General features: G+C 36.9%; 1 protein-coding gene across 9 annotated transcripts in view; it reads right to left on the reverse strand.

Annotated features, from left to right (window-relative positions):
- Positions 1 to 408: 408 nt before the first annotated feature.
- Positions 409 to 14,068, reverse strand: part of ZRANB3 (zinc finger RANBP2-type containing 3) — a 51,094-nt gene continuing 37,434 nt past the window's right edge. For 7 of the 9 annotated variants that reach the window (XM_075757207.1, XM_075757214.1, XM_075757206.1 and 4 more), the window contains exons 12-21: positions 13,337 to 13,489; positions 12,362 to 12,830; positions 11,155 to 11,358; positions 10,526 to 10,617; positions 8,937 to 9,038; positions 6,648 to 6,790; positions 5,059 to 5,202; positions 3,795 to 4,188; positions 2,400 to 2,531; positions 409 to 1,771 (exon numbers count right to left, since the gene is read on the reverse strand). In XM_075757207.1, the coding sequence (XP_075613322.1) occupies positions 1,673 to 1,771; positions 2,400 to 2,531; positions 3,795 to 4,188; positions 5,059 to 5,202; positions 6,648 to 6,790; positions 8,937 to 9,038; positions 10,526 to 10,617; positions 11,155 to 11,358; positions 12,362 to 12,830; positions 13,337 to 13,489 (1,932 nt within the window). In that variant the 3' untranslated portion in view covers positions 409 to 1,672. The remainder of the gene's footprint in view (positions 1,772 to 2,399; positions 2,532 to 3,794; positions 4,189 to 5,058; positions 5,203 to 6,647; positions 6,791 to 8,936; positions 9,039 to 10,525; positions 10,618 to 11,154; positions 11,359 to 12,361; positions 12,831 to 13,336; positions 13,490 to 14,068) is intronic. The other 2 variants (XM_075757213.1, XM_075757210.1) reach the window with 2 other exon arrangements.

The following is a 14,068-nucleotide window of genomic DNA, read 5'->3' on the forward strand; positions in this document are numbered from 1 at the left end:
CTACTGGTTTTGTCAAAATACTTTTAAAATGTCGTCCTTGCATGATTTGATGTAGAAACGGCATTGTTTGTGACTGTGACTACACTACGTAGAAAGTTAAGTTCTGTCTCAGATTTAGGGCAATACCTGTGCCCTACAAACTTTCCCACTGTATCGAGTACAAATACCTTTTTCAGAATAAAGAAGAGTTAGTTTTCTTCAGAGAAAATCTTGTCACAGAATTTGTTCTCCAGGCTGTTTGTGTTTTACTGGAGGCAAATTCCTCTGGTAAAATGGATGAGGAAAGACAAAGACCAATTTAGCTGTTGTTTAGCTTCTTTAAACTAAATTGCACTAGGCTAATTACTCAATAAGTAATCTTTGACATAGTTCCTGGTACTCTTGCATTCCTCCTCTCCTGACACGCTGTCTCTTGTATCAAAAGCTGTATCAACTTGAAAATCCCTCACAATTATCAGGTATTCTTACTTGGTCTTTTAAACTGCTGAAGAGATGATTCCTGTAATCATACTCAGAGAACACAAATATCAGGTAACACTTTTTTCAGGTAGTTGCCTAAAGAAGTTTGTGTCTTTGGAAAAGTCCAGTTAGTTTCACTCTGTAAAAAATGGTGCATTTGCAAAAAACTTACCTTCTCCTCAATCTTTAACTGAGAAAAAGAATGTTTAAAACTTTAAGAACTTTTCTCTTAACGATAACCCAGAAAGCTTTTCAGCTTATTTTAACTGGATGTACTTGAAATTGCAGTCATGTACTTTCAGAAAAAAAGAGCTGTAGCGTGCAGACATGCTTTATGAACTTAGTACTGCCTTATGGCGTTCGAGGGGTGGGGGAGAGACAGATAAAGCATTAAAAAAAAATCACTAGGAAAAAGAGAAATGCATTTATTGAAAGTAACTGTAAATAAAGCCACATAAAGAGTCCAAAAGAACCAGCATCTCTCCAATCTTGTTAGAAAGAATGTGACTCTAGCATTTCCCGGAAACTACTTTTGATGAGGTCATTGATAATACTTACTGTTCCCTATCACGAATAAGTTTTAAATACCAGCTGGTTTAAGTAAAACCTGATTTCTATAGCCATTCATTCTAAATGCTGAAGTCTTGTAAGTCAGGCCCAGTGCCAAAGCAGCCCTTTCATGGCTGCTATTAATGTGTTTTGTAGGTATGAGGCAGTCTTAGAAGAGACAACACACTCATGCTATTTTTGTCATAATAGATGTCAGAGCCTGTTATTTTCTCCAGTAATTTTGCTATGTGAACAAAGAATTTAAGATATCTTCTTGGTTCATAATGTCCCCAATACAACTGAACCCTGTAAGACCAACGGAAGTTTCAACAGAACTTCCTCAAATTCTTGCAGCTTTAACTACACTGTAATAGGAAAACAGTAATGCTTCTACGCTGCGTTAAGGTTACACACAGAAATTTAGCTTTAACTCACAGGGTCATAAAAATATAACCATGAATGAGTACCTTGGATGCACTCACCCAAGGCCCTCTGACAATCAGTCACTATTATAAATGATTTCTTGGTTTGAATTCCATATTTTCTTCCTTCTACCAACAGCATAGTAGACTACAAAGATTTTTTTTTTTAAATAAGTGCATGAGGAAAACTGTGTAACTATACTGGTTTCTGAGTTACAATGTACCTGAATATATTTTGCATTTTACATCTTCACAAAAAATTTTGTGATATCACAGCCGTACTTTGTAGCTAAAGAACGTCTCTTCATCTGGCTTCTTTCCTTGGCCTGTTTTGCAGTTCTCTGCAAAAGAGAAAGATAGGTCTGCTCAGTAAGTATTGTTACTTGGCAACAGTGTGCTCAGTGGAAAGCATTAGCCCACAGTTAAACTTCTGTCTAATTTTGCAGTAGACAGCATACTAAAATGCAAATATTGAAGGTGACATTTTTCCAAATCTTGAGGAAAGTGTTGTAGCTCAGATGAAGATGAAAGGTTTAATGGTACCTTTCATCTTCAGCATATGGGTTGGAGAGGCTGGGAGCCACGGGGTTGTTCAGCTGGAGACAGCAGGGCTGAGGAGGAACCTAATCACAGTCTGCTCCTGCTGAAAGGAGGGGCAGGAGGTACAGGAGTCAGGCCCTCCCCTGGGGCACAAGGCAGCGCTGCCACAGAGCCCTGCCTGGGGCATTCCCATGGGACACTGGGGAGGGATGTTTCTCCCTGAGGGCAGGCAGGCCCTGACTGGGGTGAGGCAGTGCAGGACTGCACAGCATGGTCCTCAGCAACCTGCTCTGGGGCTGGGGTCAGGCTCCGTTACCTCTAGGGCTCGCTCTGCCCAAAATACTTCTGTGATGATCAATACTGCCCTGGTGCACATTCTACAACATTTCTGTGCAAGAGGGTGAGGATTTCTGGCTACGCCATACTGACCTCTCTGTGGCAGACTGTACATAGAGTCTGAAGGTTTTCCAGGGAGCACTGTCCTCCTCCACTGTAAACAGGCCTGATGTGGTCTGCCTGCCAGAACTGGCCTTCTGTTGGGTTCGTTATCATGTCATTCAACTGCAGTAAGCAAAGGACACGACACTGGAAGCGTTAGATAGACCTTCTCAACTACATGTATGTTCTACTGTAAGAACAAGAAAATAATTCAGGGAAGTAGCTATTCATAGTTTTCAATCAAGAGAAAGAAAGTAACAATTAGCATTTTTTTGTTACTCCCACTGGACAAGCAAACCACTGTAACTTTAGTTGGCATATTTTCACTTCATCTGCAGCATGCTGAAGCATATCGCAGTGGATCACAGCAAACCAGAATGAAAGGTTCAGTTTTCTGGACTGGTACAGTCAGTTATCTTCAATGTCATTTTATCATCATCAAACACTGATACTAAATATACACAATAAGAAGACTGCAACAGCTATAGTCCCATCACAAAAATTAATGACTCTAAGTAGGTATTTGTCATTACAATTCTCACTGTCTCTATCAAAAACTGAAATAGGGAGCATTGAGAAAGCGTAGGTGATTGATAAAGCCCTGTGCCAGCTTTCAAAAAGGTAACTAACTTAAACACAACACCGGTCTGCTCACTTGGAAGGTTGCAAGAAACCTCACTCCAACAAGAGTTCTCAGCTCAGTCTTTTGGACATGCACCACCTTATTTTCAAAAGCTGCAAGCAACAAAGCTGATCTCATGCATAGGACGAGTGATGGTTTTTTCTTTTGCAAGTTTAAATGGGTGTCTGCAGAATTTATTTAAACGGTTTTAGAACCAGTAACTTCTGAAGCAGAATTTCAACTTTGCAGCAGAAAATAAAATAGTTTCTGAATAGAAATACCCTTTATATAGGAATGTTCTCCCTCCCTGCTCTGTTGCCTTCAAGTCAGTGCAGAAGCAAATCACAACCATGGCAGAACGGTGGTAGTTTGTAATGCATTTTGAGGTGATTCTGAGAGGAGCTGTGACAACTAGCTTTTGTTAAGCTCCTACCAAACATTCTGCAAAGTAGGAATAACCCAGTGCTACCAGACTACCTCCATTCTTAAATTGTTTCATAACCATAAAATTTGTTAATAAAGTACATTTCGAGTAAATCACAGCCCTAAGGAATCCGAATTGTGATGCCTGTGCCTTTTGACAATGAACATTTGTAGATGTTGGGGGGCTTTGTGTTTAAGATTTCGTTTTTTCTTATTCTGTTGTTGGTGCTAGGCTAACCTTCTATCTTAAACCCCTAAGAACAACATTTTGGATTTCTCTGATCTATCTGCTACAGGAATACACAGATTAGCTATTACGGCTTAAAAACCAGTATTATTACCTGCCCAAGTGGAAGGTGAGACATCCAAGAACTCTCCAGAAGTTTCTTACGCTGACTCTTGGGTGCACCTCTGATGCTGAGATAAAGCTCCTGAGCATTTTGATTACAAAACTGGCAAACACCATGTTCAATTTCAAACACTTTAGTTCTGAGGTAGCTCTGACTAGAACGAATTGAGAAGTCCTCCTGGCAGGCGTGAGAGCAGAATCGAGTGTCCCAAGCACGGGCCTGGCTGCATGGGTCAAGCTGAGCTGTTGGCTGTTGACAGCTCAGACAGAGTGGGTTCCCTTGGCTGTCCAAGGCTTGCAAATAGCCTTGGAATAAGGAGGAGCCTTCAGCTTCAGTCTGGTCTGAATGAAGAACTGATGGACCTTTTCCATTTTCTGAAAGCAACCTGTTTGCAGAGAAGAAAGTGCAGGTCTTAATAAAGGAGGTGTTCAGCAACACAATTCAGTAGGTTATCGTGCACTGTATGTTTCCATTAGATGTCTTTTATGCTCTGAAATACCAGTTTCAGTTGAAATAATATCTTAGCTTGCTCAAGTTGATACCTGCACGGTGCAATCATCTACTTGGTTTACGTTTCCATTTAAACAAAATTTGACAATATAACAGACAGATTTTGCTGTTGCACACCTTACTACATTTACACATGTACACTGAATTTTTAGTTGAAATAATGCTGTATTTATAAAGAAATGGTGGCTTCTACCAGGCATGTACACACATAAATTTAAAATGTTTCAGCCCCTTCTTTATGAGAAGTCAAAGGAAACATCCTAGGTTCTCTACACAACTTTCACAGCTATGTATCAATTTCCTACTCTAAACAAGGCTTACCTACAGGCAGGATGCAATAAAATTATTTTAAAGGGCATTTTCTGTCCAGAATTTTCATGTTCCTTTCTCCCATTTTCTAAATTTTGAGGCTGAATAGAAGAAAATTTGGTGTCCCCAATTTGCTGTTGACCTCACAAGCAGGCCTACCTCACAAGCAGGCCTCAGCTAAGGTTCTTTTTTCCTTTACCAAATCATGTAATTGTTTTCTTGTTTCATTTTAATCACTCAGTTAATTAGCAGCTTTATCAGCAGACAATAGATTAATCTAAATAGTTATAAGGATAAAACATAGCTCATAAGAAACTTGCTGTAGTGCTAATCTAAACACTGCAGCAAAGTAAACACTCACAGCAAATAATTTTGCTACCTTAAAAAAAATCTGGGGAGAAAAAGCTTAATCACCTCATTGCATTAATAAACTTACTTTGTGGAATGACCTGATTGTTCAACAGGAGCACTGTCATTCTTCAGACAAACCCCACTTTCTTTCGAGATGAGACGAACGCTACCCCCACTGCTGCTAGCTTTGCTAAGTGAGGCTGCTGCTACATCCTCCTTGGTCACGTACCTAAAATAATTCAAAACTCTGTTAAGATACTACAAAGGGAACAATGTCCCTCAAAGAATATTCACTCTTGGCTGCAGCAAAATTGGTAATGCATATTCTCTTAAAACATCCCTCGTTTCCTGGATAAGAAATGAATAGAGGTTGGGAAAATATACTTCACCATAATACTTCCATATTACATAAGAAATCTTTTTCTAAAACCAGATTCAGCTCTAACCAGCAAACAGATCGGTTGTTTTGTATGTAGCAGTACAAAAAGGAAAGGAATTTGATATTGCCTGACAGTGAAATCTGAAAGTCATTTTGTTTCAGTTAGGTGAGGTCTCGCCAATACCCTAATATAGGAAGCTTTACAAGCTCTGGAGGACTCCTTGCTCCACTGGTTATGTTTAGACTCACTTCTTTATTTTAATGTGAAAATATACAAAACGCCACTGCCCTTAAATAAAACTTAAAATCCCTTCACTCTGATCGTTCTTCCAAAAACCACTATTCAGACAAGTTCTCATAAGTACACCTGTCTGTACTACACATACACCAAACCCTATATGCTGCCTTAAAAGAGCGCTGTAGGTTACAGGAGATTTTCTAACATGGTTCACAGTTAGATCTTTCCTACATTTTATGGAAGGAAACAATCTGGCAGCAGGTTAAGAAACACTTACTACCTGCTGGTTCTCTTTATAGTACTGGAATTACAAACTCTACTTACTTACTTACTTGAATTCTTACCTATAGCCAAAATAGAGTCACCCTGGAGAATTTAGCAGTAGGGACTGAGAGGAATAAAAAGGTTTTAGATAGTCTGCAGAGGCACCTTGATGAATTAACCTGTATGCATATGTTTTGTGGAAAGCAATGACAACACTGAAGCTGCAAATGTCTGTCAGGGAGGAGGGCGTATCAGAAAAAGGAAAGAAAGTGGAAAAAGGTAAATTTAGATTTTAACAAGGATTAAACACTAGTCCTTTTCAGTGACACCCAGAGAGGAAAACAATGGTTTTGAGAAATGTCTTCCACAGAGGACAGATATGCTTAAAGTAAAAAAAGAGTACCAGAAAGGGTTGGAGTAGGCTGTGAATTATGAATAAAGTGTTATATAATTGATGGCAACTATTGATTTATTTCTGCTTCTAGGTGGAAAAAACAACAAGATTCTTTGACCTTAGTTTTCTTTTTTCCTCAGAAATCTCTGGCAAGTTCCAGATGTTTAAACATGTAGTGCAGCAAAGCCAGAACAGCTGCTGTAGGCAGCACAGTGCCGGACAGGCAAACAGACACTTCCATTCCAACAGATTTACTGACACGCTTGGTTGCCTACGTTTGTCACTACGTGACAATCAATCATGGAACGACCAGTTTAGTCTCAGCATCATTCCACTGAAAGTTACATTCAGTACATCAAACTTCCTGCAGCAATTAGTAAGAGAAAGAAAACCACACACCTTTTTGTGCTGCTGACCATTGACTGCTTTTTAGACAACTCCTCTGCAGCACGAATAGGACTACAAAATATCTGACCACTTTTTCTGACAATCTTCTGTTTCATTGCTGTTAGATGACTCCATTCTTTCACAAACCTCAGTATCTGGTAGAGAATGCTATTGTCAGCAGCATGACAGGCATTACACAGAACCATTTAATGACAGTGAAAGAGAGCTGTGAATTAATACATACAAAACTGGATGAAAACAGCTGGCATGATCAGAGATGGTCCCTTCAAGTCATTTTTCATTCAAGCTGCAACCCCCCACCCTCACCCGCTGAGACAGCTTTGGTGTTGACTACAATAACAGTTTTGCTACTATAGGTCTGTTGATCCAGAAGAAATAAGGCCAGAAACAGCCCTTAGTAATCTAAGAGTGGCAGGAGAAAGTTTTCTTGATAAAGCCTCTGGTAAACCTTTCTTGTGTAAACAGGACTTTGCTGATGGGAAAAACAGACATGCAAAAGAGTTCTCTTCTTACAGCAGCCGTTCTCCCTGATACAGCAGGCCCCTCAGAAAAGGAAAGTTCACTCCCATTACTTGAATGGCATTTATAATTGGGTGTATGAACTACCTTTCTTCTAATCTTCTAGTACATGCTTAACACTGGAGTAACAATCTGTAGTGTACAGCCCCTACTGTCAGTGTGAAAGGCTACAGGTGAACTGGAAGAGTTGGTACTGAATCTAATTGGTGGTTTTTTTTGGGGGGGGGTGTTTTTTGTTTGTTTGTGGGGGTTTTTTTGGGTGGGTTTTTTTTTTTTTTTTTTTTTTGTTTTTTTTTTTTTTTTTTTTTACACAGAACAGTGAGGAAGTGAGGGGGAAAAACTGTTCCCACATAGAAATTTAGAATTTATAACGTGGCTGCTTGCTTTAGGACGTGCAGAGGGGAAAAATTATTTCATCCCATCCTCATTTCTACAATAGAAAATAAATGAGAGTAACAATATGACAACTGAACAAGTGGTTTGGTGGGGTTTTTTTCCCATTCTACTCTCTTCCTCACTGACTTGCAACTACCTATAGCAGTCAGTATCACGCTGTTTCTGAACATGGACTATAGGAAGAATAAATATATTGTGCAGTATGGACTTAATTGTGACTTCAGCTTTATCCAGGAGCAAATTTCCATACTTGAAGAGTAGGACACGGCAATGATTTTCTTTTTCTCTTTGGAGTATTTTCACTCCATTTTACATTAGCAAATGTAAAAGCATACACACGAGTCTCACTTTCTCAAAATTGGAGCAGCAAGAACGAAGTCAATGAAATGGCAGGATATAATGGAAACAGAAACAAGAAGATATTTCCCTGATTCTTTTTGGGAGCATTTACTAATATGGATCTTCTAAGCCAAAGGAGAAGGCCGAGGGACAGGAAGTTCCCTAAAGCAGTGCCACTCTTGGCCCACAAACAGAGGATTTCTTAACTTGTCTTTTCAGTCTAGCAAATAGCTTTGAAATCCTTTTGCAACATTTATGTTACCCACTCATTAGCTGCTTCACAGAACTGTTAGTTGAATCAGTCATGTATCTATCTATCTGTCTTATGAATTTAAGTTCCAACCATGCTGGAGAACCTACCAAAAAGAATCAGTGTTGTTCCCACATGATAGAATCTGATTTTCCAAATAATATTTATCTTTTCACAGAGAAAAAAGTTAAGAGAACTATGTTAAGCAGATAATATTGCACCTGCAGTTTAAATTCTATATTTTCTTACTTGAGTACTTGGGTTTACAGTGTTAATGTTCTCCTCAAACACCATTACGAATGTGATCTTTATTACTGAATTAACTGAAGCTACGTGTCTCAGTGGAGCTGTGCCCTACACTGCTTTGAACATTGTTAGGAGACCAAAGGAAGAAGTGAGAGTGGAGGCCTACTCAGAACTGCAGTTCTGATACAGTTTAGCACAGTCTTATTCATAATGTGCCCCATTTAATTCATAACCTTTAAAATGCTATTTTGTTGACTTATGAGTGTTAGTTACTAATCCTGTAAATGAGAAATTAAATGATGCCTGGTTGATTCCATCTAGCAAAATGTTAACAGGAGGCATGATAATTTGCCAAAGTAACAGGCTGCATAATTAATATTCACATGAACATTTATAAGATCTGCTTGCACTGATGAAACTGTGCCTAGATCCCAAGGCCCAGAAGTGTTCTGCATTTATTTAAAAAAAAACTAAGTCAAAGCTCTCCATATTAAATATTATATTACTGTGCCAGTAGAATTTGGTCTTACTGATGAGCGATTTTGTTTATGCTGGAAAGTCTCTGGTAGATCCTCCCAGTTATCCAGCTGTATGTCCAATGGAATGAAATTATGATTCAGTGGTTCACCATCCTAGACAAGCAAACAGTTTTGTTTACAGATGCAATGTAGCACAATCTAAAAAAAAAAAATTATGTTTCAAGTGAATTATCCTCCCTTCCTACTAAATTTAGCTCCTCAAGGTTAGATTTTTCCAGGAACAAACAATAAATCACAGATGTATGATACTACCACAGATTCAAGAAACATGAATCATATTAATATATCCAAGAGTAAGCAGGGTGACAATTTTATCTTTGAATATAGCTGAATATTTTCCTATGCCAATAGTTCAGACACACAAACTGCCTTAAATTAAGAAACTGAAATTATAATCCTCTTGACTGAATTTCCAATGGAAATGAATGATTGTAGACTGGAGAATGTCACTTCATTACAATTTAAAATCAGAATCTTAGATAGAGCATTGTTTATTATACTTAACTTTTTTTTTTTTAAATGTCTGAACAAGTTCTCCTCCACTTAATTTTTAAGGAACAAGTTCTCTCAGTGGGTATATGTGACCCAGGAACTTATTGATGATTCACAAACATTCGAAAGAAGGAATCAAAGCAGAATTCCCCAGTGTCTTATGGTTCAGCAGAAAGATTTTGTGCAGTATCTGGCATAATGAAACTCCAAGCCAAGCCAAAACCAACTCAGACCGATACACAGTTGCCCAAATACCATCCAAAATGTGTCTTCGTCTTTAAAATGTGTGAAGCTAGGAAGCAGCATCCATTTTAAGTATATCAAACAAGTTTTCAGATACAAGAGGACATTCTTTTTGTCTTTTTCCCAGCTGTATCAGCCGAATAAAAATATATTATCTCAAAGACTTGCCCTCAGTTATTTGTGATGCTTTGCAGTTGCATCTGAATACACTGACTTATTCAGTAGCTTTGAAGAAAATCTTCTCAGTGAACTTTCTTATTCCTTAAAAGAAGGAATTAGAAAGTCCTGACTCCCCCTTGAAAAATGACCTGGAAAATAAGCAACTGCTAGTTTCTGTACTCCCATTACCATTGCAGATTAATGACAATGTGTTCTATTCAGGAAATTACTGACTTACACATAGCACCAACTTCTACCTTTCTGGAAATGTGGTGACAATATTTTATTTACTTAGTCTGTCAGGATTCACTGTCATTTTTATTTTAATTTTGAATGTTCTATTAAAAATATTTTGTGATAAGACACTATAATAAAAAAAAAGAATCTTAAACAACTATCACTTGGATTTCTAACAGATGATCTGAGCATATATCTAATGTCTTAGCCCCATTTTGTGAGCTAAGAGAAGCGTTAGAAGTTATATATCTAGGGAATTATTGCTTAATTCTACTGAGAAAAAGAACTAGAACAATAAACTACCTAATTTTTGTACATTTCAGATAGTACAAAAATACTGGTCTTTTTATATAAGATATAACAAATGAAAGTATACATACACATTTTATAGGACAACATTTTACTTTGCAATTTTAAAATGATAATAAACATGCATATTTCAGGTTTACCTTTGTATAGAGGTGAATTCTATCAGTATTCCTGCTTGCACAAAACATAAGCCCATCATATATTGGAAAGGTGTCCAATTTATCTACATCTCCTATAAAGAGAAAAAAATTGACATGAAAAAGTTTTTTTCTTCATTCATTTCATCCAGCCTACTCACACGTTAAAAATAATATTATATATATATCTAACTCCAGAACAACATAATAATATACACAGCACACCCAGGAAGCCATTAAGATATTTGTCTATTTTATTCTTCTGTTTCTCCTGAATTACCTATCATCTGTTTTGCCTTCTGTTTTGCCTGTGGCTGTCCTGAACACAAGTAAATGCTATCATAAGTTTCAATAAAACTATACAGGTTCACAGATGCTAGTTTGACATAGTTCTTAAGTCAGCCAAAACCTCTGTATTGCTTCAGGAGTTATATGGAAAGGCTGGGTTTATCCATCATCAAAATTCAATAAACATCCCAGGCTAAAATGAGAAAGTCATGTGCTAGTGTGTGTACTTCTGTCTATCTTTCAAATGTGTAGGTTTTTAATTAAAAGTTATTTTTCATGCCAGAGGCATTTAATACAGTTATGCAACAGGATGTAATCTTTCTTTTATAGGAGTCCCACTTTACCTTCTCCATGCTTTTTTTCACTTTCTTCATTTTCAATTTGAACACTTTCCTGTTCGCTGGTTTCAACAGATTGCTGGGTCACCATTCCCCCAAAATCTTCTCTTCTATCTTCAGTATTGCAGTCTGCTCTCTCTTTATTTCTTCTGGAGTCCTTTGACACACCTTCCTCAGTTTGGCTCCTGGGAACTTCACAATTTCTCTCAACTATAGACGACGAAACAAGAAAAGCGATTATTTAAGCTACCCGTACAAACAGGTACCTAATCAATACACATCTGGAGACAAGACTATGTAATTGAAATACAAAGAAATTACATTTTATCCTCTAATGTTATTAAGGTGCAATCACTTAGGAAACTAGAGCTAACTTTAATATTAGGAGAATAAACACCTGGAACAAAGTTTTCCATTTATGCAATTTAATGCGCCCAGCTTAATCTCAAAACATATACAACAAGTAAGGCAGTCAGCGATTCTACATTATATACAGTTATTGCATACCATAAACACACAAAGTACTTCTCCAGGCATTGATCTATACCTGTGAAATTCAGAAGTTGTCCTTACTTGACCAAGCACAGAGACTTTAATTAAAAAAACCCCAAACAACAAAAACACCCAAAGAAAAAGAACCTTACTCCTTCCTTTCCAACTGAAATGCCAAATATGGGAATAGATTTATAAATATGTTTTACTAAGTTTCCAGATTTATTAAAAAAATTTAATAAAAAGACATATACTCTGACCTGTTTGAGCAAGAAATGCCATGTTTTCCAGGTAATGTCTCATACAACAAATACACAAAACCCAAATTAGTAAAACATCTATACCACTTTGTTTAGTTTTCAGAGGTAGAAAATAAGTTTGCCATTTAATTGGATTAAAAATAACCATAAACCTCAAGGATAATGAGAGCTACATTTGCTGCAAAGAAAACTGAGCATATATTCTTCCTCACAGAATTTATATCCTGTTAATATTTATCTGAATTTGCCATTTGTTTCAAATTAGAATCATGTAAAAGATCCTTGGAGAAAGTACAATTAAGAAGAATCACTTAACAGGTATCTGTTCATGTAAAGACACCATTCTTCATATTTTTCCTGGATTTGTGTATATTCATGTATTCAAAAATACTGTATTTTCTGAAACTAATCACAACTGAAATGAAAAATGCATATTTTTCTCTGCAGCACACGTTACTTACCACTACTGCTTTGAGGGCAATTGCACATTTCACAGTAAGGGAGCAATTCGTTATTACTATAAGTGCAAACACTACAGTGCCAAACTTCATTTAAAGCTGTACTTTTGCTGGAAGTATTTAAGCCACAAGGAAGGACTTCATTATTTTTTTCTGAAAACAAAGAGGGCTTTTTTCCAGTCAAAGATTTTTTCTTTTTCTTACTGGAGTTCACTGGAGAAGATCCACTTATGCTTCTTGCTCTTTTAGCTTCAGGTTCACATGTACTTTCATGACAAATTGTATCCACATCACTTATTCTGGTGGAATCCAGGTTTTCATTGCTCTCCTCTGCATCCTCTTCTTTTGTGACTTCAGAAGATTCTGAATCCTTATGTAATGATTCATTATCAGAAAATATTTTGCGTTTCTTCTCATTGGAGGATTTGGGGGAAAAGAACGAACGTATGTCATGCTGTCTTTCCTTTTCAAACTAGGCAATAAGGAAAGCAATATGTAAACCCCATTTACAATTGCTGCATCAGAAGCTGTTAAAATTATGATTTTTCTCCATTAATATTACTCGCTAATATGAGAAGTTATTTTTACTTTGGAGATGGATACAAAAGATAGCTTCTTTTAAGACCAAAGAACAGAAAAAGCAATTTAACATTCCTCTTCTGTTTTGTAAAAAGTATTTTCAATATTCTCATGAAAATTTCAAAATAGCACTATTAGAAAACAAATACACAGAACAGGTTTGCTATGTGCCTTTTTTGATGATGCGTATTACAAGGAAAGGCTTTTAAACATAGTTTTTTAAAATAATAGCCAATTAAATTCAGCACAGTTAATAAAGAAATTACTTAGTCTTATCTGACTCTGAGGGTGGGTCAGTCACCTAAACATAACATAAGGACCCACTGGAAGCCTGTAGATTATATTTATACCCATTTTTTAAAATGAAAGAAAACAGGAAAAACATGTTTTGAGTCTTACACGCGTAAATAAAAGTTCATTTTTTGGATCTTCTATACTTTCATTTGGGGTCCAGGTCTCAGCAAAACTCAAGAAATCCCATTTCTCCTTATCACCTTCTTCAGCCTGCATTTTCTCTTTCTTGCCATTCAAGGTGCTGCCTGTAACTTTGGCCTGCAGAAAGACGACTTGCATAAAGTTTCAAAGGAATTCACGTGTTGGAACAGATTTATTTACCTATACTCACTCAATTTACTTCCTTTGCAAACTTAATTCAGCATTTGCAAATTAAGAAACTCTACAGTAATTCAAAATAACTTAAGCGATTAAAATCACTCCTCTTCCAACAGCCATTTCTGCAAGAATAACAGTAAGTAGCGTATTTAACACTCCACGACTTGTGAAAAGGTATATGCAAAATGTCAGTCGTTATTGAAGTTAAAAGAGAATATTTTGTACATCTCCTACAGTCTTTATGTGTTTTGCTTGGCACTTGGAGACAAACAAAGGCAGAATTAATTGAAAGAAGCAGCTTAGTGACAGAACTTGTAAGGTAAATTGTTGGTGAATTACTGAGACCCATCTGCACCATGTTTAAGGAGACTCTTAATGTACTGGACTGACTGAGATTTTTTTCAAGTACCTACAGGAATTAGAACACAGAATTTCATTCCCCAACTCAATGTCAAATACAGTTTGCAGTACTTAAATTCTTTAAGCTGTAATTACTTTTCAGCAGGAGGAATATATTGG

The sequence above is a fragment of the Balearica regulorum genome, chromosome 6 (assembly GCF_011004875.1).
Source record: "Balearica regulorum gibbericeps isolate bBalReg1 chromosome 6, bBalReg1.pri, whole genome shotgun sequence".
In the NCBI taxonomy this organism is placed as follows: Eukaryota; Metazoa; Chordata; class Aves; order Gruiformes; family Gruidae; genus Balearica; species Balearica regulorum.